At 41.3% G+C, this 27,078-nt stretch overlaps 2 protein-coding genes and 1 long non-coding RNA gene across 3 annotated transcripts in view; 2 read left to right on the forward strand and 1 right to left on the reverse strand.

The window, feature by feature from the left end:
• ncam1b (neural cell adhesion molecule 1b) overlaps positions 1 to 5,884 on the forward strand; it is an 84,245-nt gene extending 78,361 nt beyond the window's left edge. The window contains exons 19-21 of the mRNA XM_058633367.1: positions 72 to 188; positions 1,783 to 2,790; positions 3,951 to 5,884. Coding sequence (XP_058489350.1) covers positions 72 to 188; positions 1,783 to 2,790; positions 3,951 to 4,071 — 1,246 coding nt within the window. The 3' untranslated portion in view covers positions 4,072 to 5,884. The remainder of the gene's footprint in view (positions 1 to 71; positions 189 to 1,782; positions 2,791 to 3,950) is intronic.
• Positions 5,885 to 7,815: 1,931 nt separating this feature from the next.
• Positions 7,816 to 27,078, reverse strand: part of LOC131462877 (uncharacterized) — a 59,834-nt gene continuing 40,571 nt past the window's right edge. The window contains exon 3 of the long non-coding RNA XR_009240922.1: positions 7,816 to 8,162. This is a non-coding gene — a long non-coding RNA (uncharacterized LOC131462877). The remainder of the gene's footprint in view (positions 8,163 to 27,078) is intronic.
• The window catches only part of zbtb16b (zinc finger and BTB domain containing 16b), a 37,816-nt gene continuing 19,502 nt past the window's right edge, over positions 8,765 to 27,078 (forward strand). Inside the window, exons 1-4 of the mRNA XM_058634410.1 lie at positions 8,765 to 8,856; positions 11,861 to 13,122; positions 16,244 to 16,341; positions 22,080 to 22,166. Coding sequence (XP_058490393.1) covers positions 11,960 to 13,122; positions 16,244 to 16,341; positions 22,080 to 22,166 — 1,348 coding nt within the window. The 5' untranslated portion in view covers positions 8,765 to 8,856; positions 11,861 to 11,959. The remainder of the gene's footprint in view (positions 8,857 to 11,860; positions 13,123 to 16,243; positions 16,342 to 22,079; positions 22,167 to 27,078) is intronic.

A 27,078-nucleotide genomic window follows, 5' to 3' on the forward strand; every position in this document is an offset into this window, starting at 1 on the left:
TTAAAGGGTTAAAAAAAAAATCTGCATTAGTCACAGAAACAATAACAAACGTAAACGTGTGTGTGGAACAGGAAAGACGAGTCCAAAGAGCCGATCGTTGAGGTCAGAACAGAGGACGAGTGCACAGCCAATCACAACGCAGCCGGACCCACAGAACCCAACGAAACCACGCCTCTCACCGAGCCTGAGTAAGTCCACGCTGAGACCACGTTTTTCTTTTTTTCTTTTTGTTTATTTAGCCGTTTGAACACTGAACTCCACGTCAGAGAATAAACGACGTTTTCTCAAAGCGTGAAAACCTGAGGAGATTCTTGATTCTCGAGTGGAGTCCACTGAACAACTGCTGCTGCTGCTTATGTTTGTCTTTGAATTTACTTTCCTGTCTCATTACTAACAAACGGTTGAAGCAATACCAGTTTAAAGACACAGGACACAGACTTTAGAGTGTGGTCAACTCATGACGCCATCTCTCATGTCAGCACTGTGGACAATGACACTGGTACTGTTTAACCCTGGCAGGAGCTGGTTTCTGCTTTTTACCACATGATTCTCGATGTTGCCGTGTGTACGACATGTTCCCTTTAATGTCCACTCACAGCATGAACTTGTCTCTTTTCTTTATTTTCTCTCATGAGGCTTTAAGAGTTTGCTGTTTTTCAGTTTGTGACCTCGTTCAGTCCTGGTATTTGATCTGATCGCAGACAGATTGAGGAGGTTTGAGGACACGTGTGTTTCAGGACAAATTAGAGACGTGTTCTCAGTTAATATCGTCTTATCTGCAGCAGTTTTTTTGTTTTTTTTTACACCAATCAACACTTTAATGTAATTTACCAGCTACCACAAGACATGGACAATATAAACAATTATCCTGACCAATATAATTGTGATTTGTGATATTATTGCGATAACTGAATATAATATTTTGGATTCTTAAACGGACGTAGTATTCTGTCCGCACTCACAAGCATTGCATTTTTTTTTCTCCTTTCACGACTTTTACAATAAAAGAAATACACCACAATTATCCAGATCGAAAATAATTGCAATTCACGATAAATAATCCAGAAATAATAATGTGCTTTACTAATTTTTTCAGTTTATTTTTGTAAAACAGTACATTTGATAATAATAATAATTATTATATTTTAGTATTAAAAATATCATTTTGGTTAAAGAGCTTCTACATACTGGTGTATTAACCATTACAAAACAGAAAAAATGATTTTGATTGATTTGATTAACAATGCTATTAATTTAGGGCAGCTGTGGTTTTGAGTGGAAGTCTAAGCACTCTGTGTGTGTGTTTGTGATTTTCTTTATATGGTCTTTTAAGTCCACGAGAAGCAAATTCTGTCCCCACTAAAGCGTAAAAACCAGTATAAACCCCAGTGGATCAGAGCAGAGAATCATTTTACATGGATTTTGAACCACATTTTTTTTATGACTTTACATGGTCTTTTAAGTCTCTATGGAGCAAAACTTTGTCCCCACTAAAGCGTATGAAGTCAGTGTTTCAGAGCAGAGAATGTTGATGAATTTTTACGTGATTTTAAACCTCATTTTTGTGTTGCCGTATGCATAAGATTGTATCACAGAGGACAGACGTTAATACCAGGTCTGAACGTGGCCGTCTCTGTCTTACGTTTGTGTGAATTTCTCTCAAAAAAATCAAAAAAAATCAACTAATCCCTCTGCATGCTCTTGTGTGAGAGCCACCTCCCTGTCACAGTCACCCTGGTGTCTAGTCTGTGTGTCTCTGTTCTCTCCCTGCTCTTCTCTCAGGCTGGCGGCTTACACCGCTGCTCTGGCTCTGGATACGCTCTCCTCTGTAGCCACCAACTCTGACACGGCCACCGCCACCATTGACCCAGCTCAGGACAGCCCCTCTAGCGAGACCACTACCCTCACTTGTAGCCTCTCCACCCCGGCCAACGACCCCTCGCCCAGCCCTGTCCAGGCCCCGGCCCCCACCCCGGAGTCCAACGTGATCCTGCCGGCCCCCGTCCCCCTGTCCTCGTCTGCAGTCGAGGCTAAAATGGCTCCGTTAGTCGAGCAGAGAGGGAGAAACACTCCGGAAGAAGAAGAGGAGAGAATACCAGCTCCTCCTCCTCCTCTGTCTTCTTCTTCTGCTTCATCCACACCTGAACAACCGAGACCTCAAAAATCAGGGACACCCATACCGCCAAAGCGTAGACACTCACCAAAACTTATGGCGCTAAACGCTAAAAACAGTCCTCCCGTGTCCCCTCTCGCCGCGTCGTCCCCACACACTTTAGACGCCAGGAAATCCGAGGTCAGTAAAACTCACACTGAGACGCCAGCACTAACTGCCTCCACCACGGAAAACACTGCCCGTCCAAAATCAGACACCGACTCACACACAACCGCCCCAGACGCCAGTGGGCGGAGCCTTACTCACTCACCCGCCACTGACCAAACTCTAAATCACATTCTCGCTGCCAAAGAAGCCGTCGCAGTGAACGCCGAAGAATCTGCTCCTCTGGTAGCAGAAGTCGCTCCCCCCGACCCCGTTAGTCTACAGAACCACCTCGGCACGGCGGCGCAATCCGACATGTACGACCTCCTGACCCCCGATGCCGCGCCCAGAAGTGCCGAGTTCGACTTAGAGCTGATGAACGCGGGCGAGCGAGCGCCCCCGATACCAGCAGACCTGATTAGCTTAGAGAGCCCGCCCTCTGCCCCCTCTCTGCCCAACGGAGACGGAGCAGACCCAGTTCTGGACGCAACCAAGACCAAGACCACTCCTCCTCCTCCTCCTGTCAACGATGAGTACGGCTCCCTCTAGAGGTTTATCTGTGTGTACGAGTGTGTGTACGTACGTGTGTGCGTGTAACTTGTACACCCATTCATTCACCACCGCATCTTGCCATTGACCACACAATATGAACTATTGTAATGGTAAAACTGTGGTAATGACACTGGGATAGTTAGTTACTAACGGTTAGATGTTGTGGATAAAGGAGCGATACGTTGATTCTGTTTCTTACGTGTGTATGTGTGTGTGTGACACACTCGTATCTTCTGCTACATTCACAATTAAAAAAAAGACGTCTGTTTGTAAGAATGAAGTCATTAAGTGACTGGATTTAAAGTAACAGTGAACTCTGTAAGCTTGAAAACACTTAATTTTAAAGAAGTTTGGAAATTCACCAGCAAATTTAGATTTTTTTTAAATAAAATCTACATCATCTTAAAGGCACAGTGTGTAATTTGCGCCCACTAGAGGTCGCTCAATCAGAAAACAAAACAAAAGACCTGGTAGAACTTAGTGACCACACGAGGCAGCAGTAGACCAGCAGCTCTTGTGTCCACGCGAGCTAAAATCACTGATTTTCTCTATGTCGTTTGGCGTGGGAGAGTTCACTGTTTACGAACGTCAGTTTCCTGCTGGAAAAGTCTGTCTCACAGTGAGATAAAGACGTTGTTCTTAAGATAACATAAACTACATTTCTGCATTAAAATAACTGAAAACGACGAGACTAATGTAAAGTGTGTTCAAAAGTAAGATAATCTTGCGATTATATATTTTAAAGCGGACGTAGATTTTATGAACCGAGTCCTTTGTTAAATCTGTTTTGTTTGTGTCCTCATGTTTTCATTAGGATGTAGTGTCTGTGTGTCCAGCAGGGGGCGCTCACTGACCTCCAACAACCTGAACTGTCACTTTAACACACGCACACACACAGTGAACTAATGGATACAGAGAGTTTTATGCCAGTTTGTGTGATTTAATCTTACTGTCGTTAAGGTGGTGAAGAAATATGTAAGAAGACGTTTAATCTCACCGAGTCTTCTTACATATCGGGTGAAGGTGTCGTTGAGAATAAATGGACGAATATAAAGTGTTTTTTTTTCTCTCGACATAAACGCCGCCCACATTTGTAACGTCAAACTCTTTCCTTCCTTGTTTTTCTCCGTCCACTTTGCAGGAAAATATTTCCCGACGAGAAAGTGAAAATGGAGGAGGCGAAGCTATCGAACACGCTGTCGGCGATCGCGGCGGAACACAACAGTGTCGTACAGACAGGAAACGCTGGGAGCAAAGCATGATGGGAAGAGGGGAGGACGAGAAAATTCCAAAACACTCAGTTTTTTTCCCGACAAAGAGGAGTTTTTATTTCCCGACATTTTCAAAACAAACACGTGCACGAGATTTATCTTTAGGTCGTCAAAGATTTCTTTTATTTTTTTATTTAAACCCGTCAGGACGTTTTAAGAGAAAAACCCTGGTAAATATTTACAGAATCCAACTTTTTATTGTGTTTACAGTCGAGAATGTGACAGCGATACATTCTATCAGATGATTTAAAAAAACATGAAAAAAAAGACTATATATAGAAGATATTTTTCTTAGGTTAATGTTCTTCTTCTGCTCCGGTGTAAAACTGTTTGCATTTTTTGTTTGTTTGTCTGTTGCATGTGTGAGCTGCAAAGTGGTCGTAAAGTTTTGTTTACAAGGTTTTTTATTTTTTCCCGTTCTTCTTGTTGTCGTTTCACTGCGTCTCACAGATAAACTGATTTAACGTTCAGTTTTAATCAATAATTGGATGTGAATCCTTTTTTTTAATATATGATGAAGCCACAGCTGCTGCAGGAGAGTCTGCAGCAAATTATGAATTAAGAATAATAATAATACTCGACTGTGAACACGATCACTTTATTCAAAATGTATTTAATGTGCAAAACTCTTGCGCCACCTTTAGATTTGTTTGTAAACAACGCTGGAATCATTATTTTTGAACTATAGGAATTATTTCTCTGTCTATCACGTGTCTTTTTTGCGTTTTTTTTTTATTTGAAACGAGGTCAAAGTTCTCGCTGAGACACTTTAAAAATTATGTTTAAGTTTATGTACATAGGACATATTTTCCTGGTGGGAAAAACAGAGTCAAAAATTTTATTCAATCAAAAAGTTCTCATCGATTAAAAAAAAAATTCTCATTAATTCAAAAAAAGAGCTGAAAAAAGTTTCATGGATATATCATATATTAATGGAATGAAATGGAGCGGGAAAAAATGTTGACGAAAAAATTTAAAGAAAAATCAAGAACATTTTATCTCATTAATGAAGAATAACTGAATAAAGGGGATTTTTCTTTTTAAAAACAGCCCAATATTTCCAAACAAAACACACTAATATTAACAGAAATCCGATTCCATAGTTTCCACATTAGACTTAAAGTTATTTTTAAATGTTGTTTAATTGAATTAATATTATTCTCATTTATTAACATATTTAAAACAAAGTTAACTGTGGCTGAAGTGTTTTTTTACACAACACTGTAAGAAACGAAACCGTAAAAAACAAACAAAAACAAAGCCGAGCTGCTGAGGTAATAATAATCCACGTATTTGTTTGCGAAGTTTTAACGTCTACGTTAAAAAAAAACGGATGAAAAGTTCTGGCTTCGTTTGTCGACTTGTGCTTTTTTTTTTAAGCAAAATATCAAATAAATTAATAAATGATAATAATGAGTAAAAAGCTCTTTTGTACCATTGAACAGGTTGTTTTTCATTCCTGCCTGCGAGCTCGTGCCTGTGTGTCCGTCAGTGAAAGCGTCTCGTCAACAGTTTATAATAATATAAATTATAAATAATAATAATCTGTACAGAACGTCGTCGTGACAGTTAGACTCTTTATTTCTCTCTTTTTTTTGTTATTATTTAATAAAGTGTGTTATTAGAAGAAGCGTTGGATAAATGTGGTTGTTATAAATAAAACACGTGTGACGTTTGAAAACTGTCTCTGAAATCACACGCGGTGATGATGATGGAGGAGGCGGGGCATGATGATGAAGGAGGAGGCGGGGCATGAAGTCCGCTGCTTTACCGACAAATGAAATAAAAAGCAAATACAAATGTGTCAGGTGTGTTTTTTTTATTTTAAAGAGTGTTGACATTTGGGTTTGTTCTGGATTTAAATAAACTAATAAATAAATAAATACATCATTTTCTCTGACCCTGTTATTTACCATAAAATATTAGGACCTGAAGAGAAAAATATTGTAGCTTTTCAAGATTTCAAGTTGGAATTTACAAAACTATACGCAAATTTATGTTCCCGATTCGTAGATTAGTCATACATCACTAAAAGAGGTTTTTAAAACATCACAATATTGTGACTTAATATTCTCGATTAATACATTTGCCATGCTCAATTATAAAAAAATTCTTAAAAAGTCATAATATTGCAACTTTATTATACTTGATTCATAGATTAGACGCTAATAACATGGATAAAAGTGCTAGTTTTTTCGTAATATTTTTTTATTTATTCTCGTTTTACTACGACTTTATTCTCCGAATCATAATTTTCTTCTTCAGTATGACCATAATAACTCTGTCGTAGTTATTCAAGTAAAATTTTTCATTTTAGTTATTTAGTTTTTGTCAATTGTACAACTCAACAAAACAAAAAAAGGACAAGAAAAATTAAGTACAATTTACCGAGAGTGACCGCTTGACGTGTGGTGGACGCTGCAGACAGCAATTTACAACACAGTGATGAATATTTTATTTATTTAAATATAAATAATTAAAATGGTGGCGCTAAAGGTTAGAGAGGTGGGGCTAGTAAAGTACTCAGATTATATGATTATATCTTTAAAATATTCCTTATAGCAAACATTTATATTTATATTCTGATGAATTTGGTAAAATCTTTGAGAAGCACTGATCAGGTATTCAACACAAAAATCCTATCTAATCTGGCTTTTTAAATAAAGTTTATACTGCTGAATAATTTCACTTATTTACACGTTAAATTCTAATTATTTAGTATTTAAGGTTGTTTATAAAAAGTATTTCATGTTTTTTTGTACTTTGTTTCTGCCCCTCCAGTAATTTCACCATCTGAAAAATACAGAAGTGAAGTAAAGCAGTGACGTGGTTTAGCCACTAGATGGAGTTAAAGACCAGTGTTTGGGTGGACTGGCTCTGTCTTCTGTCCTGTCATGGACAGTTGGACACAGTTACTGTGTTTACAGAAAAGTTACAGTGTAAACAGGTTTGTGTTGTTGACGATGAAGAAATAAACATGTGAGATGTTACGTAACAAAGAACTGACACTGAGAGACAGACATGAGACGACATGTCCAGCTGTCCTGTCTTTACTGTGACACAGACCAGGCCTCAGTGTCAACACAGTGTAAACAAGCACCCAGGCCAAATCTGACCCCACAGTCCAGGCCAAATATCACCAAAGTTACAGGTCAATCTGACCCAGAGTCCAGACCATAAACTGTCCCAGTATACAGGACAAAAACTGTCCCACAGGCCAGGTCAAACTGACCCAGTATCCAGGTCAAAACTGTCCCAACATACAGGCCAAAACTGTCCCAACATACAGGTCAAAACTGTCTCAACATACAGGTCAAAACTGTCCAAACATACAGGCCAAAACTGTCCCAACATACAGGTCAAAACTGTCTCAACATACAGGTCAAAACTGTCCCAACATACAGGTCCAAACTGTCCCAACATACCGGTCAAAACTGTCTCAACATACAGGTCAAAACTGTCCAAACATACAGGTCCAAACTGTCCCAACAAAGCACAAAAATGATCTTACACCGTGATTTAAGCGATACGTAAATTCATGTCAGGACAGTATCGTAGGTGTCTGATAGTGTCTTTAGTCCTCTGTTGTCTGATGGTTTCTCCAGGTGGATGTAGTTCACAACAGAAACGTCTTCGTCCAAAGGGACAAAACCCCAAGACACAAACAGATTAACGTGGTTTATGTGTCCTGACTTCTACACCGAGGACACCAGACGACCAAGGCATTAACACATGACACAGAAAAAAAGACACAGCCCTCTTTTCCTTTAAGAATAAACACTTATCACTAATGTTACCTTAAGAAGTCCAAGTTTCCCCTTAGTGACAACTGACCATAAGGATCTGGATTTTATTTTAGCAGAAGTTGTAAGTGACACTCTGGTGTTTCTACCTGTTACATGCTCCTCCCCCTCCTCTCTGTTATTGACTGGAGTCTGTTTAGATGAAGAGATGAAGATCCTCATCATCGCTCAGAGCCGTGACGTCACTCTCCACTGTGATGATGAGTAGCCAGTCAAGTCAGGTCAGTTCAGCAGCATCAGGCAACAGCTGTGCTCACACAGGAAGTGAGGGGATGTGGCCTTCAAAATAAAAGCAGAGAAGGAAACGAGTGATGTGATTTAGTTTAAAAAAATGGATTATAATATGAGAGTGTGAATGAATGAATGAAGTGTGAATCTGGGAACTGAGTTAAAACCGATTTATTCTACTCTACTAACTATTAATTAAGATTAACACACACACACACAAATCTATATATAAGTGCATGTATACATACTGTATATGTGTGTATACACATACACACACATATATTTAGATGTGTGCACATACACATATATACAGTACATATACATGTACACACAGTACATATATATGCACACACACACATACATTTATATGTGTGCACAAACATAGATGCACACACATATATACATATACATGCACACATATGCACATACATACATATATATGTACACACATATACTGTACACATACACACAATATCCATATATGTAACGTTACAATGATGTTCAGGAATATTTATGTAAACTTCAGTTTGAGTGAAAGTGTCAACATGTGGTGTTTTATTGTGAAGGCATGTGAGCGGAAGTGTGTGAGCGTGTGTGTTGCCGCGGCTCTGACTGTCGCGTCTCTCTGATGATTCGTGGACTTGGAGCAGAGACAGAGTTTGGAGCGGCTCGTGTGAAATGTGTCAGCGGCAGCAGCGTGATGTCGCGTGGACGATGAGCGCAGGACGAGCTGAAGGAGACTGAGGTAAAGAGGAAAAAACACGCACTTCACCTTTAATCTTCATCATCGTCATCGTTAGTGTAACTTCTTCTGTCTGTCACTCATTTTCATTAATTCATTCACGTGTGAAATAAACGCCATGCTCGTGGCAGACGTCGCTCGTTTCGCCTCACACGTGCACGCGCGCGTGGAAACGGCGTGAACTTTTCCTCGCAGCCTGATGAGTGATTTAAAAAAAAAAAAAAAAAAAACTTGACTGAGCTCAGATTCTTCTGGACAATTGATAATTAGGTCTTTTATTTTTGGACAGCGCGCGCGCGCTCTCTGCCTCGCGCACCGGTGCAGACAGTCTGAGAGTGAGAGAGCGCGTGCCGCGGGTTAATCTGTCGCATTAATGTTTACACGATAAAGGCGCAGTCCGTGCACCTGCGGCTCTTCACACACACACACATACGCACACACTCACAGGTGTTTGCGTGAGGTGAGATGTGGGGCTTCACATTCACGCTTTCATTCATCACATCACTGAATTTGTTTTTTAACTTATTCATCACAGCGACTTCATTCTGTGCAACACGTGAGCAGCACAAACTAACCTTTAAAGACACTGTTACCTGTTGACAGCGCGCGCACGTGTGTGTTCTTGTATTTGTTGTCTCTTCAGGACCTTTTTTTTGTCATAAACACAGACCAGTATAGTCCTCATAGAGACTAAAACCTGGGCTCAATGAGGCAGAACCTCGTTTTCCTGAGGTACTGGTTTAAATTTAGGACTGATGTTTTAATTGTGGTTATTCATTAAGGCTAGTGTTATGGTTAAGGTTTGTTTAGTGTCCAAATGTTTGTTCTCGTTTTTGTGGCCTCTTGAGGACCCGGGTGTAAACCCTGACCTTTTGAGGACCTTTAGTCCTCACTGAGACCAAAACCTGGTCCAAATGAAACATTGAGTGGTTAACTGTTGTACTTAAGGTTAGTTAACCTGATTACTGGTCCTAACAAGGACAGCTGCACAAACCTTTGTGTTTCTTGTCAGGACCAGTAGTCCTCATGGAGACCAAAACCTGGTCCTAATGAGACAGAACCTAATTTCCTGAGGTAGTGGTTTAAGTTTAGGACTAAGATTTTAATTGTGGTTGTTGTGGTAAGGTTAGTAATTAACTAGTTATGGTTAAGGTTTGTTTAGTTTGTTCAAATGACACATGAGAATGTGTGTGTGTACTGTTTTTTGTGCCCTGGAGGACTCGGGTGTAAACCCTGACCTTTTGAGGACCTTTAGTCCTCACTGAGACCAAAACCTAGTCCAAATGAAACATTGAGTGGTTAACTATGATTATAGTTAAGGTTAGTTGTCCATTTTTTTTGTCCAAATGAAATGACCTGATTGTTGGTCCTAACAAGGACAGCTGCACAAACCTGTGTTTATGTGAATATGTATAAACCTGGTCCTAATGAGGTACAACGTCATTTAAAAATTAGAATTAAGATGTAAATTGAGGTAAGATAATAGTTAATAGGGGTCGACCAATATTGGGGGTTTTTATGACCATATTGCTACTGATTATTACTAGTTAATGACTACTACTACTACTAAACTGATACTTGGAACATATCTGCATTTACAGTCCAAATTTTGAATTTTAACAAAATAACTGAATGGAGACATCAGTGGATCCACAGTAGCATACTTTGGAATTACCTTAAAAAAAAAAAAAAAGATCTATATAACGTATAAACTATAGGGAGAGTGAGGACGTCTTGTCTGGTCCTCACAACTTTAAAGGGCATTTTGAGACTTAACACCTGGATTTAGGGTTTGGCATTAAGTTGTGAGGTTAAGATGAGAATTGTGTCTATGTGAGTGTCCTCACTAAGGATGCTGCATGTGAATGTGTGTGTTTGTAGCCTGATGGATTGAGCGGTCACCTCTCAGTATGCAGACGCTATTACAGCGACGTGACTGCTCTCAACGAGACCCTCAGACTAATCACCTGCAGAGGAGACGCTTGTTTTGCGCTCATCGACCTGTTGTCAGCTCCTGATTCTTAATTTAAATAAATAAAAAAATGTGGACTGAAAATAAACCCTTAAACCCTCTTATGACCATCATGATACTCTGGATTTATTCTGATTTTATGGCTGTAGAATTGTCCACAAATGTTCAATGAGTGAGTTCTTCTGCCCCTTTTCCAACATAACTTTCACTTTCCATATCTGGCAGTTATTCAACTGTTTAGGAATTAAAATGATACTGAGAAGCTGACGTCATAAACGTGTGACAAATTCGCAACAAATGTGCAGAGCGTCGCAACAAACAAACATCCAGAGCGTTGCGACAAACGTCCAGAGCGCCATGGAGGTTGACACGTATAAATAACGCGCAAAAAGACAAACAAACGTCCAGAGCATTGCGACAACATCCAGAGCGTCGCGACAAACAAACGTTTAAACAAACATCCAGAGCATCCGCGACAACATCCAGAGCGTCGCGACAAACAAACGTTTAAACAAACATCCAGAGCGTCCCGACAAACAAACAAACGTCAATAGTGTTGCAACAAAGGTGGAAGCGAATAAATAATTATTTATTATTCAACTGGTACTAGGAATTACGGTACTGAGAAGCTGACATCACAAACATGTGACGTGCTGGCGAATCTCGCCTGTGATTGGACGGTCGTGGAAGTCCTGAGGTTCTACCGTAATGACAAGTATATAGAGGCGCAAAGCTCCATTTCTTTGCTTTCTTATGCACTTTATCCTCCACATGGGTCACCACAGGGGGGTGCTGTACCAATCTTAGCTGACATAGGGCGAAACACAGGGTCACACCCTGGACAGATCGCCAGTCAATAGTTTTTGAATTTTTTTATATATCGCAAACGGTCTAGGAGTTACGGTAATGAGACGTACACATGACAAATCTTGTCAGTGAGGTTAAATCATCAAAAGCAGGTTTATATTATCAAATCTTGTGTGTATGAAAGTGAGATGGACGCTAACGATGCTCCTCCTCTTCCTCCGCCCACAGCACAGACCTACAACCAGCTGGAGGAAGTGACACGAGCAGGACGGGCACACCTCATGCGTGGCCTCAGCAAAGCTCCGAGTGGAAACGTCTCCGACAAACATGGGTGTCCTCCAGCTTCACAACCCCACTCACCCCGGCTCACTGCTGCAGCGGGCCAACCAGATGCGTCTGACCGGCACCTTGTGTGACGTCATCATCACTGTGGACGGTCAGGAGTTCCCGGCACACCGCACCGTCCTGGCCTGCACCAGCAAGATGTTCGAGATCCTGTTCCACCGCAGCAGCCTGCGCTACGCCCTGGACTTCCTGTCCCCCAAGACTTTCCAGCAGATCCTGGAGTACGCCTACACGGCGTCGCTGCAGGCGACAGCCGAGGACCTGGATGACCTGTTGTACGCCGCTGAGATCCTGGAGATCGAGTACCTGGAGGAGCAATGTCTGAAGGTTCTGGAGACCATCCAGGCCGAGGAGAATGAGGAGGTCGTGGTAAGGAACCACGGCTCCGGAGACCACGGCGACCACGGCCGCACAAGGCACTGGAGACACATGCTGATGTCCAAGAAGCATTCCATACAGGACGGACCCAACCGCGCCACTGCTCTGCACCACCTGGCTCTGTATCACATGACAGAGAGGAGTTCTCCAGGTCCAGAGCCCGAGGTGGTTCCTGAATCCAGCCCCAAGCTGCACACGGAGGTGGAGCGTTCCCAGCAGCAGATGAGGACAGATTTGTCCCAGTCCTCTGCCCTGCTGGATCCCGCCGCGAGTATAAAGTCAGAGAGCATGCAGGTGGATGAAGTGGACAGCTGCGAGGGCAGGTCGTCCAGCACCGGCGAGGGAAGCTGTGTGTCCGATCAGCACAGAGACGAGACGCCGGGGACGCCGCGCAGAGGCAGCGTCATCACCAGCGCCCGAGAGCTTCACACGAGTCCCGAAGACGTTGGACAGGTGGTGGGGAACTCGCCAGACTGTTTCCCCGGGATCACAGAAAAACACCTGCCATCCCTGTACTCTGCTGCGGTGCCCTCCCACCACACTGCCGAGGGGCTGGTGTCGGTTCCAGTGGCATCATCGATGGGTGTGCAGCTGGACCCGAGGGCGTACGGCGGCCTCCTGCACCAGGGTCTGCTGCACAGGGAGCTCCTGAGCCGGCTGGGTCAGTTCGCGGCAGGGATGAGGCTCGAGAACCAGACTCAGGTCCAGCAGTGTTGTGGCGAGTGTGGACTTCAGCTGCACAGCAGACAGGCCATGGAGCAGCACAGGTACGACAACACACTTTTATCTTGCTTTAAATCTATGGGCAATGGAGGCTCAAGTGGTAGAAAGAGTTGTCTTTTAATTTGAAAGGTTGTGGGTTCAATCCCTGGCTACATGTGTACCTGGGCAAGACAATAAAGTTGCTGTGGCCATCAAGACTAGATACATATGAAGTGATATATAAATACAGACATTAAGGTAGAAAAAGTGATTATTAAATTTCACTGAAGCCAAAAGACAACAATCATCGTTACCTTCACACAGGGAAGTGATGTTTTCAACAACATAACTTTGAAATTAAATGATAGATGTTGATTGAATTTTCTCAGGTTGTACATTTTGGCCAAGGTTTGATTTTAGAACTTTGAAATTGATGGGATTTTCAATAATAACACTGCTTAATAATATAACATTACAACACTTTATCCCTTAATTTTTCTTTATCAACTTTGAGAGTCTGTAAATTTGCCACATTTTCTAAAACTCTCAGGTAATGAAAGTACATTTTTTTGTTACATTTTTTGGTACCATTAGTAACATATTTTTATTTTTGTGTTATAATTTCTTTTTTTAAATTTTTTGGCACAGGTTTGAAGTACAACTTTTTGTAGCATTTTTTTGGTTATGCAAGCAATTATTTGGAAGTAATTATTTTGGGAAATTTTGTAAAGAAATAATTTTGCGACAGTCATTTTTTCATCACAGCATTTTGTGATTTTTCTTTTGAGGGGCAACTCATTTTTTGGTACAATATTTTGTAACTTAAAATATAACTCCTAAAATCAGTGTCAACTTTGATTAACATGATTGCAGATGTTAATAATCACTGACTCATCTCTAATCACTTGAAACAAGAGAAACATCCCAACACAATGTCCACCCGTGATTACGATTACGGCAGCGGCGGCTGACATTTCAGCCCCGTGCTGGTGGTGAAACGGAGCTTCCTGTGAGGGATTCAGTGATGCGCGTTACTTTGTCCGCAGGTTGATGGAGTCGCTCTGGAGCCACAGGTTGATACTGTAATGAAGTGGCTGAAGAAGCAGGTCACTGAGCATCAACTCTGCTCTGCACTCTGACATTTGTCTGAGGAAAAGACACGCGTCACAGTTTCATGTCCAAAAATAATTATTATCCTGGACAAAATGAAAGTGATTGGTGATATTATAACATATAAATGCGCTTCAGTGTATATTACTTTAAGATTCTTAGACGACGGAGAGGTCACTAAGAGGCAAATTGTGTTTGTGGGCTGTATAAATAAAATTGACTTGACTTAAAGGGCCCCTTACCCAAAAAATATTTTCTGTGAGTTCCATAACAGAATGTGAATTAAACAAACAGCAGTGTCGTAATTGTTTTAGCTTTACTTTTAAATTGGTGAAACAGCCATTTAAATGTTTAAATGGAAAAAAAAGTCTGTTTTTGCTGAACATGACTCAAATTTTATGAAAACATATTTTTTTAAATTCGTGGGGCGAACGTTTTTACATTTTTTATTTTTTTGGCAAAATTTCTCTCAAGTTCCCAAAATGGAACAAAATGTCACAAAAAGAAGTAACTGTGACCAAATATTTTTCGAATATAACAATACAAAAAATATATAAATACAAATAAATAAATCACATATGTTAGCAAAAATCGTACAAATTTTTTAACGTTTAACGTGTGCATATTTTTTTGAAGGAAAACAAAAAATAGAACGTTAAATACGATAAATTATGAGGTCACGGATATCAAGGTGCCCCCTTTGTGGCACTTGAATTGAACGTTAGTGTAAGACGATATTTCTAAGTTACTGAACATCAAATATTAACAATTTTCTCGGATGATAATTATTTTTGAATTCTTTTCAGTTATAAATTTATAGAAAATTTAAAGAAAATTACTCTTATTCAAGTGTTTCGAAGCAGATGCACACTATTTGGCAGGAAGAAATTACTCATTAGTTTTCATTTGAATTACTTTTTTTTAGTCTTTAGTATTTTAATTGACAGAAGAAATAAAAAAAAAAAGTTTTTCCATTTGGACTCAAACTGTGAATGTTGACATCACATACTGGTGTTTTAACCGCGTGGCAACAATTACGCTGTTTTTCAGCCTCCAGAGACAAAACCACACGTATTTACAACATGGTTGCAGGTTTTTTTCCGTCTCACCTGCCAGATTTAAGTCCCACACGACTGCACAAGTATATTAGTTTCATGAAAAGTCAAACCTTCAAACGTACAGTAAAAGATTTTCCTGTAAATTTTCCAAATGATTCCTGTTTTGTTGCAGGGCTGCAATGATTACTCGATTACTAAATGAATCGTCAACTATTTTGATAATCGATTAATCATTTTGAGAGTTTTCCCCAATGATTAAAACCAGTTTCTGTGATTTTTCAGCTTCTTAAATGTGAATATTTTCTGGTTTCTTTGCTATATAAAAACAAAGAAATCATTCAAACTGAATAATTTTTGGTTTGTGAACAAAATTTTCCTCCTTTTTCTGACATTTTCTAACATTTTCTGGACCAAACAAGTAGTCAATTAACCGAGAAATTAATCAGTTACGAAGTTACAGCCTTAAAAATGTTGATATCCTGTGCGTTAGAATGCTTTTCATGTGTGTGTGCGTGTTCTAGCGGGTGACGTGAGGATAACAGATGCCTTGTACACGCTCTGATGTGTGTGTGATATGATATGATAGGTTACGCTGGCGGCACAGCTTCAGCCAATCATAGTCTTATTCTCCTTTTCCGTTTCTGTTGCAGGAGATGTGTGTGTTCTGTGTGTGTGCAGCGTGTGTGTGTGCAGCGTGTGTCTCACAGTGCTGGCGGGTGGAGGCACGCGTGTGTCTGCACTCTGAAATTAGCCAGATATCCTATTGTCTGTGTTCCTTTAGCATTCATGCGTTGTGTGATTCACGAGTGCGAGGGCCTCTAATGATGCTGCTGCATTCACTCAGGGAGATTCTTACCCAGAATTAAAAACATGTTCCTCTTGTTACGAGGACAATGATGCTTGTGAGTTTGGGAGAGCGACCGCACAGGGAGGAAGGAAAAACAGATTTGTGCGTTTGTGGGGTTTTCTCTGCTCGTCGTTAACATGCTCACATTAGTGTTTGTCTTCTCGTCCACAGGAGGCTGCACATGGAGGAGAAAGGCCACGGCTGTGATTACTGTGGCAAACATTTCCAGGACAGCATGAGGCTACGAATGCACATGTTGTCTCACACAGGTACTGAGACAAACACCCTCACCCTCTCATCTCACTGTGTCTGCTGCTCATGACGCCACCGAACATGAATTCAACAACAAAAACATGAAATGTTATAAATTATTACGACAACCACAGACTGTATTTAAAGATGGACATTAGCTTCACTAAAGCCCCAGAAGTTGAGAGATGTAGCAGTCAGCCACCAGGGGGCGACTCCACAGGTAACCAAAACATGTCTCGAGTGTTAGAAAAATTACTTATGTCGCCAAAAAACAAAAACAAAATTTTACTAAAGTAACAAAAATGATCTCTTAAGCAAAAGATGTTCACAGGAGTAGCAGTCAGCCACCAGGGGGAGACTCAACTGGTGCTAGGTTCCATAAAGGTTACCATTACAAAAACATGTAGTGTTAGTCACTAGTGTTGTAAAACATACTTATGTTACCAAAAAATGACCAACATTTTGCAATGTTACTTTAAAACAAATAAAATAAATAGAATTTACAAAGAATATCTCGGAAGTGCAAGAAGTTGACAGGCGTAGCATTTAGCTACTCCTGTGAAGTAGCTAAAGCAGCTAAGTAATTAAGTAAATAATTCTTAAAAAACTAATACTAATAATTAGTAAAGTAACTAATACTTAAAATCTACTTTTCTAAAGACAAGTAACTAACATTCCAAAAAATCATTCACTGGAGTGTCATTTAGCCACCAGGGGGCGACTCCACCGGTTGCAAGCATATCACAGAATGGCCTGACCGAATATGTTACAATAAATATGTTACTGTTTAAAAAAAAAAAAAAAATCACTTTAGTTTCAAAAATGTTACAAAATTTACTGGCCCAAAAAAACATGTTACTAGCATTACAAAATATTTAAGTTACGCAAAGCGGTACAGCGCCACATACAGGCCTGGCATGTGTTTAGAGTCGTTTCATGTGGATGAAGACTCTCACATGTGTAAATGGTGTAAATGGAGCGAGCAGATTTATCCTTTCATCATCATCATCCTCCTCATCCTCCTCCTCCTCCTCTTCCTCCTCTTCCTCCTCTTCCTCCTCGCGCGCCACAGTTTGAGAACCATGGATTTAGAGAATGAATGGACACAAATTCACACAGAAATGTCTTCTAAGAATAGGAACCCCACATTACAGTCGTGCATATGTGTGTGTGTGTGTGTGTTTCTGTAGGTGTCAGGGTCAGAGCGTCCGGATACTTTTGTCTACACACGTTGTGTATTTGTGTGTCCACAGTAGACACAGACACACAGTAAATGAGTCTCATCTGTGTGTGTGTTTGCGGTTCATGAAGCCTCTCGACAGTTTGGCCTTTCAGCTGCACCTGTTCGTTCTGTTCAGTCTCTCCCTCTCCTTCTCTTCTTCCACCAGACACTTAGATCATGCGTTTCTTCCCCACGTTCACCTCCCTCTCTTCTTCTCCTCCTCTGTCTTTCTCATTTGAATCATTTCTCTGTAAATATGTGTGTGTGTGTGTGTGTTTGGTGTGTTATTTTTCCGGAGACTCTGGCCGCTCGCCCGCTCTGCCCCTTCTGAGTGATGACATCATCAGCTGCCGGCAGGCCTGGGTGTTCTGCCAGTGTTCCGAAAGCGTGTGTGATGGCTCGCTCAGCTCGCTCAGCTCCCTCGCTCGCAGATGTGTGTCCAGGAACACACTGTACCCAAACGCAGACTTAATCAGACCTGACTGCTCTCCCAGCGACTTTATCCAAAATAGAGAGAGAGGAGCAGGGAGGGAGGGAGGGAGGGAGGGAGGAGAGGATCAGGGACTAAAAATGAAACTAAAACAAAAAGGAGAATATGTGGCACAGACAAGACGAGGGGAGCTTGTTCAGGAGTGACACAGTGCTGACATGAGAGATGAGAACCTGCGTCTTTTTAAACTTCACCCGACTCGTCCCCCCTTTCTTTTCTTTTTCCTTTCTTCAAACCCTAAACACACACGTTGTCTCGCATTACTCACATGCCTCGGCGACACGCTTTGATTCTCAATTCACTCTGACATCCAACAACAGCAGCACCTTCCTTCAACCTGATTTCAATTTTTTTCTTTTTTTTCCCCCCTTCGCGTAAACTTGTGTCATCGCCACAACACGACAGGAAAAATATATAAAAAAAATAAAACCGGGGGGTGAGAGGTGGTGGTGGTGGTGGTGGTGGTGAGGAGAGCAGAGAGATATGGATCTGATTTCTTTGTCGCTGTGTATTTCGGGCGTATAGCAGCCTCAGATCCCGCTGGTTGCTAAGGAGCGAGTGCTCCGCCGCTCTAATGGGCTGATTTGGTATTCAGCTCGATGCTGGCTCTTATTTTGGTATGCCAGACAAAGTGTTTTGATGGAGGACGATTGCAGCCGCGTCTGGAGACAGTTTGATGGTTTATGGATGAGAGCACACTCCGTGCCTTTGACTGCACAAGACAATGCACTGTGTTCTGTCTTCTTCTTCTTATCACACACACACACACACACACACACACAGTGGACAACATCAGGATTTTACTCCCAAACAAGTTTTTAAATCCAGTTTCCCTGTAAAACACACTGTAAAAAAATGTAGTTTTTTGTAAATGAGCATCATTGTTGTTGTGTGACTGTGTATGTGTGCAGCTCTGGGAAACAGTGGCTCACTGTGTGTGCGTGGAAGCATCAGGAGAGTTGAAAGAGGAGCACATTTTTAGGCTGCGGCGCTCAGAGTTCCCAAAGCTTGTGGGTGTTTTAATGAGTCATTTTAACTTCATTTAAAGCCAGCTGAGCAGAAAATAGATCAGTGAATGAGCCCGGGGCCAGTATGGATCTGCAACCGATTTACATCTCTGCGAGAGCCAGGCCACGTCCAAACAGCTGTGTATGTGTGTGTGCGTGTCTGTGTGTGTGTGTGTGTGGTACATGTGTGCAGGTGTGAAAGTGAAATGTTTTCTCAAACACTCACGCTCACGTCTTCATCAGAGCAGACAAGGACATTCCAGAGGTGAACTGTAGTTACAGTTCATGCAGTGGGGATTTGATTTGGTGGTGTTGACTCTGACGTGTGTGTGTGTGTGTGTCAGTGTGTGTGTTTTTTTTTTGTTGATAAAAGGATGTGCCGCAGGCGGGAAGAGTCTGCTGTTACACAGAACACCCAGTCCTTCTGTGGCCTCTCAGGCAGACAGTCTGCTCACTGTTCACAGACTGATAACAGGCCATGGTAAATACATTTGTAGAGGAGAAGAAGAGGCCGTTGCTCCCTGTCTGCTGCTTTTGTTTGTCCTGCCTTGTGTGTGTGTTTTTTTTTTCTCTCTCCCTCCTCCTTGTTTGTATAACCTGCACATTTGCTTTCTTGTGTTAACACCTGGAAAGAACAAGTGTGCCACGAACAAAAGGGGGGCGGGGGTCCGCACGAAAACGAGGCTCGGTTCATTCTTTTTAAGCCCGCGGTATACTCGCCGAAGTGTGCGTCACATATCGCGTACTCTGGTATACGTGCGCGACAGGGTCCTGTAGAATCCCGCTTCACCATCGGGTGGCGGTACAAGTCTGGACGCAGGGAATAGGACGCATTCCAACCAAAGAAGAGAACGATGCTACAGCTCTCTCGGACACATCTGGTTCGAGTGGCTCACAGCTGAAAGGTCCGTCGGGCAGAGGAGTTGAGGGTTGAGAGGTTGAGGCTCGGCCGACTTTCATTGGCGACGACTTCTTCTGTTGTCGAAACGTTTTTTTCAGCTTGGTGAGCGGGGCTTAATACTCCACCTACTGGTGGGGCAGAGGTCCAGTTCACGCATATGTTGTCCATGTGCACCCAACGCGATATTTGCGTGCGGTTCCAAAATCTGGGCTACATGCGCAGCCTCCACACAGCGTGTATACCAGGGCCTTTAATTGAAGCCTAGTTGATTTGCTCGGAAAGCCAATTTTGTTTGCGCAACCAAACCCGAATGTGCATCAAAGAAGCTAACTTTCGTTTTGCTTTAAGTGCACCAAATGCAGGAAGTGAACTACAACGTAGGGCATTGTGGGTAAACATAACCAAAACATAGAGTGTAGAACGGTAGCTGGGCGAAATGTCTGAGCCCATTGTTGCAGCGTATAAAAAAAACAAAGACTGGTAGGATTTGATGCAGCTCCATGTTTTGCTCTTATGAGGCAGAAACAGAAGTTGTCCTCAATAACCAATAGATGACTGAGGTTTATTGTTCATCGTTCCTCGTTCGTCTCGTCTTCTCCTTCAGTAATTCGTGATGCTGCGCTGAACCGAATCCCCAATCGTACCGAGTCTGGTGTAGACTATTAGGTGTGAAAACGACCTAAGTAGAGTGACGTCGTATCGATGATCGTCAACTACAAACCCTTCTTTTTCTTCTCCTTAGTTTCCGTGGAGTGGAGCGGTTCGGTTTGGTATAGTACGATATGTATTTTTTTGCGTTTCCATTAGCACCAGAGTAGAACGGTAAAGTACGATCAGGTGATTGGAGCGATAGAAAAACGTCACTCCCTTGCGATCGGTGCTAATATCCCATGGAAGTAAAGGCAGGTTTAAATAGCTCTCTACCACTAAGAAGAAGAAAAAGTTGTGTTTGTTGTTACATCACGCTACATGTCTTGGCTGACGCGGCCATCAGCACACACCTCGCACCATCAGCACACAGGGTACTGTTCTCACTCGAAAACACAACCCTGACCCAGGATTTACCGTTCTGAAGTGTCGCATACTGCACACTAAAAATTACACGAAAATGTAACACGCTTTTATGCGTTTCGCTCAAGTTGAGTCAACTTTAACGTGAACTTCGCCTCATACAATGACTCAAAACGATTGAGATTCCCCAACTGTAGAGAGCCAGACACAGGTGGTTCATGATGGAGGAAGAGAAAAATGGTTGGACTCAAGTCAGTGAGGATGTCTACACTTAAATATACAGACTCCCAGGATTCGTGCCACTCTCACAGTAGATGTGAAAGCTCTACAAGTGAACAAAAATGATCCCGCGGCACGAAGCCTTGACCACAGCACAACATGATATCAAGCGTCGGGCCGCATGTGATCGATTGGAGGGGGCCACCAGTTTGACACCTCTTAACTAATGAAAAAGGGGATAAATATATAAGTAAATTAATTAAATGGCAAAATAGATAAAGAAACAATTAGAGCTGGAGGAGCAAAAACACTATCATGATTCTGGGCTTTCAGCCAAAGAAATTAAATTCCAAAAATCCTCCCGTCTTTGCCCCTTAAGTGTTTTTTTTGTCAATCTTGATCAGCATAGTTTCATATGTAATTCACCCATTTCTCTCATTTCTGGAGGCAAATCTCAAAAACGGCAGCGTTTTTCGTGTAAACAACAAATATGAATAAACAACTCTGGGTAAACGTTAATGTTATAGTCCCACCTTATCTTCATTGTCTTCTTCCTCATGTTTGGAGTTAGTTTGGTCTTTTTCTCTTGATGATAACTCATATTTACGTTTCTTTGATTGTTTACAAACTGAAATATAGCTTTACTTTAAAAGTGTTTGCACATGTTTTACAGAAAACCTTTTCAAAACAACGATAGTTTACGTTTAGTTCTGTTTCCATGTGGATAGAGTCTTTAAGTCTCTGTGGTGAAATCTGGAAATAATGACCTGTACTCCTCCTGTTTTCTCTGAATGTTATATTAACTGACTGACTGTACAGGTGCATAAAACAAACAAACACACACACACACACACATATATGCATGTGTTTGTGTCTGATGAAGATAAATGTGATTTTCTCTACAGCTCCTGCAGAGGCGTTGGTGTGCGATCAGTGTGGAGCAACGTTCTCCTCAGAAGATGCTCTGGAAGCCCACAGGCAAACACACACAGGTACTGACAGGACTAACACAAATGCCCAAACACTGGCTTGGGACCCACAGATGGGTTGTGGGAGATTTTTCTTAGGTCCCCGAGCAAATTTATTTATATATATATATATTTAATTTTATGTGTATTTGTTTGAAATCATGCATTTACCAGTCATCGCTTGGGATATTAGATGTTGCAGTTATGGCTGTAAATAAGTTGCTACATTATGCACTAATTTGCTCTCCTAATGATTTATTTTGGGACTTGGGTCACAGTCGTTTGCCATCTTTAAAAAGTGGTTTCTCATAAAGAAAGTTTGGGAAACACTGCAATAACACACAACTCCCTTTACACACGCCACTAATTCAAATCCTAATCCTAAATTGTGTCTTAACCCTTAAAACCGTTTATGAAATTGGTGAAGACCTGTAAAATGTCTTTTAAAGATGGGATTTGTTTGTGTATTATCACATAAAATTAAATTATTATCATTTAAAATTAAATATTGTGCTGGCCTATACACATCATATACCATCAAAATATATTTGTTTCCTCACAGATCTGCACAAATATCACACAGTAAATCATTTAAAATATGTTTTTGTTTTTTTTTATTAAATGAAAATGACAATAATGATGTAAAAACTGGTGGCGAAATTTTGATGGTGCAAATGTCGTCAGGTGCAGGACCTGAGCTGGTAATGGAGGATGAGTGGTGTAACGTTTGGGTGAACTGACCTTTAAAACCTGAAGTATTCAGACAAAGCAGTATTTTTTGTGGAATCAACCTTTAAAACTTGCTGGTTGCACAAGCCCCGCCCCCAAAAACAGTGAAAAACTGAGAAAGTAACGTGTTTTAAAGTTGTCGTATTTCAAGAACGGTTGATGATAGAGATTAAATGTTTGGTTTGTGAGCGTCAGGAGGTTCACCAGCTCCCACATTTAACTTTGTGAAAATCCAGTGTATATTGACAGAGAAATGAGAGTTTTAAAATCACCCTCGTGTTAATTTTTTTTAACAAACTCCAAAGCAGATTTTTAACATGGGAGTCAATGGGAGATTTGACTCTCTGTGCTTTTAGGTGATTTTAAGGATTTTAATGAAAACAACACACATAGTTAGTCAACAACCATAGCAACGTTTTTTATGTAGATGTGTATGTTGGAAATTGTGGGCAGGAGAAGAGTTTGTTTACAGGTTGTTGTGATTATTTTCATGAACCTCAGCTAGCAGTGTGCCACTCTAGTGGGCGCAATACACACTCATAAAATCTAAAAACGTCCAAAAAAAAGAGTATAAAACTTAAACTGCGATTTTGTAAAAAACGTAATAGGTATCAAAATGTGGATTTTGGTGAAAAGAGTTTCAGGACTTGTGACACATTTAAAGTTTCAACCAAGTAAAGTATGACGATACTGTGAGGCTCCAAAGTGGGCTGGGTTGAAATCGTTTCCCAATCGTTTGTATGTGGAAATTCTAAGCTTTTTTGCAATTTTTGTCGCTATGGTTACTCGTAATGTTACACCATTCGCGATCAAACCGCAAGTTTTGATATCGGATGTGTGGGTTTTTTTGTCTCTAAACTGCGGGACAAGTTTTGCAATTTCAAATTCCAATTTCAGTCAAAAATAATCGCAATTAGATATTTATTCAAAATCCTCTCAGCCCTACTTTAACATTGACTTCCATTCTTTTGGACGGACTACATGAAGTGTTAACTATAACCAGTTAATGTCTAACACTAACTTTAACCATAAACACAATTCAAACTTAACCAGTTCATCAGAAATTAGTTTTTTTTAACCTCTAAATGAATCAATTTTGAATTGTGATCTCGTGAATGGGAATCAAATTGATTCAGGAATTCGGGGACGGTACTCAGCCTCCTGCAGTTACCGTGTCCACTTATGATGGGATGTCTCAGCACGGATGTAAACAGCAGGTGTGAACGCGGCCTGTGTTTGACCTGGACGACATGCACACGGTGCACACGTTGAGTAACTTGGCTCTGAATTTGCTTGTCATGCTCGCCGGGTTAAACTGTTCCTGTCATGATGCTCCATAATTTATCAACAGAAGGTGGGAGGCGCTCTCACATATCACCCACTTAATATCTGCTGGCACCCACAGCCGCTGCATGCCACTTATCCACCGCGTCACAGTAGCAGCAGCAGCGTTACAGTTTACACACACAGACACAGACACACACGTGTCACACAGTCACCTGCTGCATTTTCACCCTCTCACAACAACATCTATCGTCCAGTTTGTGCCCGTCGGTAACAGTTGGCACGACGATGAGTCAAATATAAGTTATTTTTGTTAGTTTGTTTGATTCTGAGCAGCTTGTGATTCTCTGTCTGAGTTCTCGACAGTTTGGAAGAAGCTTCTAGAACTGAGGTGTCAAACCCGTGGCTCAAGGGCCACATGTGCCAAAGGTCAAAGGTCATAAAGTCTATGTATTGAACGTGGATGGAGCATCTCTTAACGTAGCTTTCTCCACCATTATCCCGCTGTAAGTTTCACGCATGCATTTGAGTAGCGCCACCATGAGGAGACATTAAGTAGTGAAACTGGCAGAAACTGTTTACTTTAGAGTGACTTAATTTGTTAATTAAAATACCGCAATCTTGGCTGGTGTCTCAATTATCGTATTGCACGGGGAGAACGACGATATATCACTAAATCTATATTTTGACCGACTCCTAGTTATTTTCGTCTGCTTTTGTTATTTATACATTTATTTTCCATCATTAATGATTTTTTTATTGTTCCATACCAGAACAAACACGTTAGTTGGGAAATTATGTGAATTACCGAATTATCGTAATTCACATAAATATCTTTAATGTGATATTTAAAGCGTTTTCTGGTTCTTTTTTCTTTTAAAGTGTGACAAGGCTCAGTTTCTGCGTTTGATTTAAAACAATGGATTTTGTTTTATTTAGAATGATTCCAATTCCTTTCTTTTAGTACAGGGGTCCCAACGTCACATGACCTGGGGGCCAATGAGCATCTAGTCTGGTCAGGAGGCGGCAGGTCAAGTGGAAAAACGGGGGATATTCAGTCATGATATCGCTTTGCCAATAATGGATGGCAATGGAAATAATATAAATCATTAATTCACGCAATTTCCAAATAAAATGGTTTATTTTGGTTTGGAACGACATAAAACAGTAAAAATAATTAAATAAATTATGATGCAAAATAAATAAAATAAACTGAAATAACTTTACCATGAAGTGGCGGGCCGCATGAGGCCCACAAACCACAAGTTTGTCACTTCTTTTTCAGACAGCGTGAGAGATAAACATTTTACATTCTGGTCATAAAGTTGAGTTCAAGTAGATGGGAAAAAAAATTATTAATAAATTAGTAACTATTGAAAACTTACATGTTTTTTAAATTAAATTTTATTTTTGGAAGAAGAAAACTTGTCACCTGATTTCTAATGTCAGTAAGCTAATACTTGAGAAGTTCATGGTCACTAGTTTCAGCTCATCTTCGGTAGAAAATGACGTCCTAGAGTAAAAATAGACGAGAAAGTAATAGTAAGGAGTTTCAGCTGTGAATTTCCTCCTGCAAGAACTGACAATGGCGACACGGTCGAATCCCAAATGTCAAAACTTCAAAATGAGACTTTGTTCTGCCACTGAAAGACTTTGAATAAAGAAACCGAGTAGAGTCGAGCTAGAGCCATGTAGTGGTAAAGCACCAGTAGTGTCCATTATTGGAGTGTTGTGATATTATTGGAAGAAGGCTCATCTATCAACTATTTCTTGAGTTCATGATCTCAATCACTAGTTTCAGCTCTTCTTCAGTAGAAAATTGTCAGTTTTTGTAAAATTGTGTTCACATATAAAGTAAAAATAGACAACACACGTGTGTTTTTAACAGCTGTTATCGTGTATAAGGAGTTTTGGCTGCAGGGAATGTGAATGTGAATTTCCTCCTACCAGAACTGACAATGACTACACGGTTGAATCCCAAATGTCAAAACTTCAGAATGAGAACGGACAAAGTGTCTGAATCCACACCTTTTGCTACTGTGAGAGAAAGGTGATAACCCTCTCAGGAGCCGCTGGCATGTAACTGTAACTCCAGGTGGCGCACACACACACATGCGCACAGTATGAATAGTTAATGCGTGTGGACATGGAGGGGTGTCAGCGATGCCCAAGAAGTTTCTGCCCTTATCTTTACCAAAGTTGTAAACACGCGCAGCTCAGTTTCCGTGCCTGGCACTGTATCCAGAGCAGGGTACAGGAGGGCATTACTCTCACGGCTCGTGACGCACGCTCCTCTCTCTCTTTACAGTTAATGAAACAGTTCGACGACGACACTGCTGCAACTACTTCTCTTTCTCTTGATTTTATTTTTTTTGAGCGAGTTTTCAGAGGCGATGCCGTTCGTTTGCCACGTGTGGCACAAACCAGTGAAGCCAAATGAGTTTCCTCTTAGCAGATTAACACTTGTCAGAGCCTCAGCAGCTGCGCTCGTGCTGCCCACCTCCTCCTCCTCCTCTGCAGGGGGAAATAACACACACTTTCGGGGGAGACTTCAACTCTTGTACGCTGTGGCTAATGTGGCGGTGCAAGGCCCCCATCGGCTCCACAGTGAACGTTCTCTTTTAGCCATTCTGATATGTCAGAGGTGAACAGCCGTGGGTTGCTGCTGTGAGGAGGGAGATCAAAGGGAGACGGGGGAGGGGGCGGGGGCAGGAGGGGGTACGTGAGGACTTCCTGAGGGCAGGAGGACGACTGCTGCTGCTGCTGCTTCTGCTGCATGCCAACACTGAGAGGGAAAACAACATCATGTGCTGCAGTTTACTCCTCACCACAGCGCCGTCACACTCTCCTCTCCTCTCTGACCTACTTGTCAGAGCCCAAAAATAAAAAGAAAAAAAGAATGGATCTGTCTCTGAATCGCTCG

Source organism: Solea solea, chromosome 7 (genome assembly GCF_958295425.1).
Source record: "Solea solea chromosome 7, fSolSol10.1, whole genome shotgun sequence".
NCBI lineage: Eukaryota > Metazoa > Chordata > Actinopteri > Pleuronectiformes > Soleidae > Solea > Solea solea.